We start from the raw sequence: 6,000 nt of genomic DNA, 5'->3' as shown, positions 1-6,000 counted from the left end.
TGACATTCTGGTCTTGGCTGCGTGAGCGTCTGCCATGTATTAGAGGACCGGAGGGGGAGACCTAAGCGTGTTCCCTGTATGTGTCCCTAGCTCATCTACACCTTGTGCGGTTCAGAGAGCTGAGCCGTGCTCAAGGTCACAGGGCTGGCAGATGTACGGGCAGGATCTGAATTCCAGTCTCTGGAGCCCTACTGCCCCTTAACCCTGTCCAGGTTACTCAGGACATCCGCCCACCCGCCCCCAGAGGCAGGTTGTGAGGTTGAGGTTTACTGGTTTATTAATATGAAGTTTGGAATTTAAATCTTCTAAAGAGTTAAAAAAAAGAGTCCTTTGGAGTTTTCTTTGACAAACCCCCAATCAAAGAATTACTGAAGTGAGAACACATGGGAAGTTGACTTTAACTTTGAGGAGAGGAGAAAGGCTGAAGGAAAAGAAAGATCTCTAATTCAGTGATGGCATATCCTTATTTTTCAGCCTTACATCCTTACACTGTATCCGCGTGGAGGAGTCCCAGTCAGGAGGGAAGCGCCCGCCCTCATCACGCCAGCGTGGCGAGCCTCGTCTCAGACAGCCCGTTCTCGGGCTCATGGTGAGCAGGCCGTGCGCTCTCTTCTCCACAGCAGTCGAGGCAGGCCTGCGAGGAACGGGCTTGGCCTCGTGGACTTCGCAGCAGAACAAAGGGAAGGCAAGTGGCGTCATCCTCATCAGCCTCTCACAGGATCAACTTGTACTTTTTTTTAATTTTTATTTTTGAAAGGACAAACTATTAAAAAGTAAAACAGATGAAGTCACGTGAGATCAAGATACAAAGACAGAAATTCAGTGTAGATAAAAGGACCTTGCTGGGAGCCAGTCGATGAGAAACACAGGAAACATCTCACAGACACACAAGAAGCTCACGCTGTAAAGAGGACTGAGCTGCTGGGGGCTCCCCATCACATCAGGGTTTCATTTTGCTCAGCCTGAGATCTCGCTCGATTTCAAACTGCCTGTGATCCACTCGGTCTAGAAAAGCTTTTCGTTCGATGTACCTGGAAGAAAATGAACGTGCCCGTCAGCAGACTGAGTGGGAGAAAACGCCTCCCTGGCAGCTTCCCCTCTCCCCATGGGGAAGGGCCCACCTGGCCCGGGGCTCAGCGGGTGACAGCAAATGCAAGCAGGTGACCACAGGCAGCGCCCAGAGGGGCCGCCGCTACTCTTTCAGTAACATCCAGACCACTCATTTGGTCTAAACAAGGAACTTTCTGGTTCAGAGGTGAATAAAAGTAAAATGAAAAAGAGAAAGCAACAACTTACGAAGGGGAAGTACATTAGCGGCTGGGGGCAGGAAAACGTGATTGTGTAGCCAGGTTTAAAGGAAAGAGCAGGGCTCAGTCAGGCCCAGGTTCAGAGCCTGACCTGGTTACACAGCAGCTGACAGAGGCGGGCGCTCCCTATCTGGGGCACCTGCCTGCTGGCGGCCCTTCCTTCCCCCAATCTGTCCCTCCTCTCCGCGTGTCCTCCCCCCACGTGGGGCCAGGGGATGTCCATGAGGATGACAGAGGAGGCTTCCCTGAACTCCTCCAAGGGAATGAGGTCAAGTGCCTCTGTGCCCATGGCCCACATACTCAGGGTGCCCTCAAGGCGGGCAGCCTGCCCCTCACCCGGGCTCGGCAGACAGGCTTCCTTTGGCTGGCCAGGCACGGTGGGAGGGAAGCCCCAGGCTGAAGGTGGCAGGCGCTGCGGGGAGTGAGCGGTGAGAAACAGCTTGATTTTTATGCACCTTCTGGCCTTAAAGTGCGCTGCCATTTGCCTTGGGGGGAGGGGCTCTCTGCCAAGTAATCTACTGAGAGAGCAAAACTGCCACTGAAAATGGGAGACATAATTGAAACTCTGTGCTAATCTTTCCTTTGTTGCACTGCGGAAAATGTGCATCTGTGATTACAAGGTCATTTCATTTGTGGTGAGCACGTTACCAGGTCAGGACCCCGTGTTCCTCGGCTGAGGTCCCCTGTGAAGGGCAGCCCACCGTCCCCGCTCTCCCGCAGGCCTGTGGCCACTAACCCTGTGCCTCACTACGGACAGGGTAGCAGCTCGGGGCCGAATCCTGACCCTGCAACTTGCTGGCTGTGTCTCTGAATAAGCCTCCTAACCTGGCTAATTCTCTTTCTTAATCTGCCAAAAAAAAAAAAAAAAGATAATTACCCCTACTCTGAAGGTCTGCCACGGGGATTAAATGAAATAGTGTACATACAATGCCGAGCACAGAACAGGTGCTCCATAAAATGGAAGTTAGAGCGGCCACCATTTCAGGAAGCCAGCTTCTAGAGTCTGGGCTCTGAGGGCAATCAACTCAAGAGCAGCAAGGAGCTCTCTGGTGCATGTTACGAGCATCTGTAACAAGAACCTGGTCCAGGATCAGGAACTCGGCAGCTGAGTCAAAACCGCCACGGAGGGGCCGGAATGGCTGGAAAAACAAGGGCCCACCTGTAAGCTTGACGTGAGCCCTCAAGGTCAGGCTGTCAAATTTAGGCAGTGAAATACAGATTCACTGGCTTCAGATTCCCTGGCAGACGGGGAAGCCACTGCAGGGGAAGAGGACCCTTTTTGATAAAGTGAGAAAGCAGGAGAGATGGTGGCGGGACGTGGACACACAGAACAAGCTCCTCTTCCGTCCCCAACCAGGGGCCCCACGACTCCCCAGTGGGGGCAGTGAGCCAGAACTGACTGATGGGCTGTGTCGCCCCACAACTGTCCCCCTCCTCACACCAGCTCAAGGGCCCGGGCTGAAGATCACAGTGGGCATCAGAGTTTTGACAGCAGCGAGCTTAACTGCCCCTACAGGTTTCCACAGAAAAAAAGGGGGTGGGGCGCTGTGGTTGAGAAGACTTCAGGGCATGTTTCAGGAGAGCCACCAGCCAGGGTCACCTGAGAGCGCAGCCTGGGGACAGAAGAGGAAGCAGGAGGCTTTGAGCATTTGTGGTCTTTCCTCTTTGACTTTCCTTTAAAGTAGAGGAAGTGATACTTAAATTAAGATGCTCACCGAGCATAAATAATGGCCTCACAGGTTCCCGGAAGCTGTGTCGGGTCCAGCTGACCTTGAAACCATCAAGAGCAAGGCCAGGCTGGGTGCTAAATAGGCAGGTGCAGGAAGACTGTGGGTTCAGGGAATGCCTCAGGCAGCAGAGGGAGGCACATGTGCAGAAGGCAACTGAATTCTCAAGGGCAACCGAGACAAAGGCCAATCCGGCAGGTTTGGCGACTTTACTCCCCCATTTATAGCATCTGCAGCTGCTAACAGGATCCTTATGATGGCTTTGGCTTGTTGCCAAGAGCAGACCAGAAACCAAGCTTCTACTGGACAAGCCCCTGCCCCCCTCCCCGAGATCAAAAAGGTGCCAATGATGAGGGTCGTTCCAGCATTAACTGTGTGTGTGACTGTGGGCAGGACAGTTCATTTGTCTTCGCTGGAAAACACGAATAAGAATTACAACACCTCTCTGACAATACAGAGAAGTACTCTGTAAACAATAAAACCAGAAATGGCTATGAGCACTGTGGGCTCCATGCTTCCCATTCCTGACCTGACAGCACCACTCCCAAGCCTCAGGAGCCAGGTCGGTTGGAACAGGGACCAAGAGACCAAGTGCTCCAGAAGGAGGACGGGCTCGTGGGGAAGGCTGGCTCTGCGAGGTGGCCCGAGAGGATGGCCCATTTAAACTGAGCCTCAGGAAGTTTTCAGGCCCCGTAAGCAGGTTATGGTCTCCAAGGAGAATCACCAGCTGACAAGTGCAAAGGTTCTTTTCTGATCTGTGCCCAGCACTCCTGGGGACCAGCCTGGTTCAGCTCAGTCTACTGGGAGGCGGAGGCGGGCACATCCCTTCCTGCCACCATTCACTACGGAGCCCAGTTAAGAGGCCGCAGCTCCTCACTCACTCACAAAATACGCTAACGGCACCAAAACCCAAGGGATGTGCTAAGCCTTTCCTTTCAGAAACCAGGTTAGACACAATAGGCTTGGTCATCTTTTTGATCTTTCAACCCGAATTACTTTTCTGCCACCAATTTCCTTGAGATCCAGGCTGTTGAGGAGGGAAGGAAAAATGGAAGAAGACAAAAAAGCTCTGCCACACAGTCACAGCCATCCACGAGAGGCCTCTGGACCTATGGTTAGGAAAAGAAAGAGCAGGGACTTCCCTGGTGGTCCAATGGTTAAGACACTGCCCTTCCATCACAGGGGTCACAGGTTCAATTCCTGGTTGGGGAATTAAGATCCCACATGCCGAGTGGAGTGCCCAAAAAATGGGGGTGAGGAGTGGAGAAAGAGCACAGCCAGCTGCAGGGAGTCTGAGCGGGCACACGAGGACATCTCGTGGCTGGTTATCACTCTGCCCCCAGCAGAGCCCGCAGGTGTTCTGTGCAGCACAAACCTGGGAAGGAAAGCGGATCAACACCAGAAAGCAACAGGCAACACAGGCACTGAGGCTGGAACAGAGCTCTGTAAGGGATGAGATGAGAGGCACCTTGTTCTGAGACCCGTGAGTGAAAGAAGCAATCTGCCCAACATCGCCCGAGCCCTGAGGGGAGCACACTGCGGGGGCCAGAGTGAGAGGGTGCTGATTTTAATTAAGTTTCTTCTCCACTGCTTTCCTCCCATCTCACCTCAAGGTCATGGAGATAGATTCTTTGAAGAAAGAAAATTATTTTCTCTGGTCTCTCCTTCACACCTCTTCAAATCACAAACACACCTGGTTTCCAATCATCACGCTCCACGACCTTCAGTTTGATTGCCAGCAGCAGCCAAGACCACGCCTAGCTTCCTCTCCTCTGTGCAGTGATCCCTCTTCTAAGCCTGCTGGCCTCCACCTCAACAGAGTAAGAAAGATGTGTGGCTGATAGCGGATACCTCCAGGGAATCTAGTAAGAGTGGGTACAGGAATAGAGGGGAGCAATGCTAGAGGCCTGAGGGCCACGCCAATCTTGAAATGCTGGACTGAGTTCTGGAGTGCAGGGCTCAGTGGAAAAGCAGCAAGTCTTTGCTGTGCAGCTGTCCTCTTTGGTACAGGCATTTTAACCAACTTTGCTGACCAAAAAAGATGCCCGAGTGGAGATCTCATTCCGACATGCCATGCCCTCTTTTCTGAGGGGTTAATTCTAATCCTGCTGGGTTCCAAACAAAACCACGGATGCCTGACAGCTAGCGGAATGGGCATCTAGACAGCACAACGGCTCAGCGCCTGCTCTGGGCAGGTACTCTTAGAAGGTACTGGTGGTGGGGAGGTGAACCCTCCCCACCCTGCCCTTGGAGCTTACTGCACATGAAACAAAACGTGATGACACGTACCACTTGACAGTGTGAGGAAGATCAGAGAGATGTGATGGAGGGTCTCTAAGGGGGGCTGCGCTAGAGAGTAGAGAGCGGCACCCGAGTGACCAACAAGAGCCCACCACGGAGGAGGAACCGGGGAGGCGGACCTGAGGAGCGGAGCAGAGGCTGGGCGGCCGCGGGCAAGCAGAAGAGTAAGAGTTGGGCAGCGGACGGCTCAGGGAGGGCGTGGAATGCCCAGTGAGGAGGTGAATGCTGACCTAAGTGCTACTGAAGGGCTTTCATTTCAGCAGGGGAAGGAGGGAAAATGGTTTGCACGTTAAAAAAAATCACTCTGGTTGCGACGTGGAGAAAGGAGGCGTAGACGCAGACGCCTGTGGCTGGGACTGGACTGCAAGCACCTGGGAGGGGCCGAAATACTTCATAGGAGAATTTTCTATTGGACTTTCAGGACTGACTCCGAGGGTCAGCTGAGTGGATGGGGATGGTCCCCTTTCTGAGAAGTCTGAGGAAGGAGGCTGTTTACGGAAAGAAAGCAAGGCCAGGTTTCCCCTGCTAGCTGAAAGTAGTGTTCCTAGGACACCTCTCTTAGCTGACATGGTGTGAAGCAACTACCTTTTTGGTGAAAATGAAACCTCTTCAGATTTCTTTCAGATAGAGAGAAAAGGGAGAGCATTCATGGAAGTTTTTGGTGA

The 6,000-nt window shown here is 52.9% G+C and overlaps 1 protein-coding gene across 1 annotated transcript in view; it reads right to left on the bottom strand.

Annotated features, from left to right (window-relative positions):
- Window positions 1-262: 262 nt before the first annotated feature.
- Window positions 263-6,000, bottom strand: part of LOC120872846 (craniofacial development protein 1) — a 105,223-nt gene continuing 99,485 nt past the window's right edge. The window contains exon 7 of the mRNA XM_040253511.1: window positions 263-1,031. Within this exon, the coding sequence (XP_040109445.1) occupies window positions 941-1,031 (91 nt within the window). The 3' untranslated portion in view covers window positions 263-940. The remainder of the gene's footprint in view (window positions 1,032-6,000) is intronic.

Source organism: Oryx dammah, unplaced genomic scaffold (assembly GCF_014754425.2).
Source record: "Oryx dammah isolate SB20612 unplaced genomic scaffold, SCBI_Odam_1.1 HiC_scaffold_13, whole genome shotgun sequence".
Classification (NCBI taxonomy): domain Eukaryota; kingdom Metazoa; phylum Chordata; class Mammalia; order Artiodactyla; family Bovidae; genus Oryx; species Oryx dammah.
This window is presented reverse-complemented; position numbering and strand designations above follow the sequence as displayed.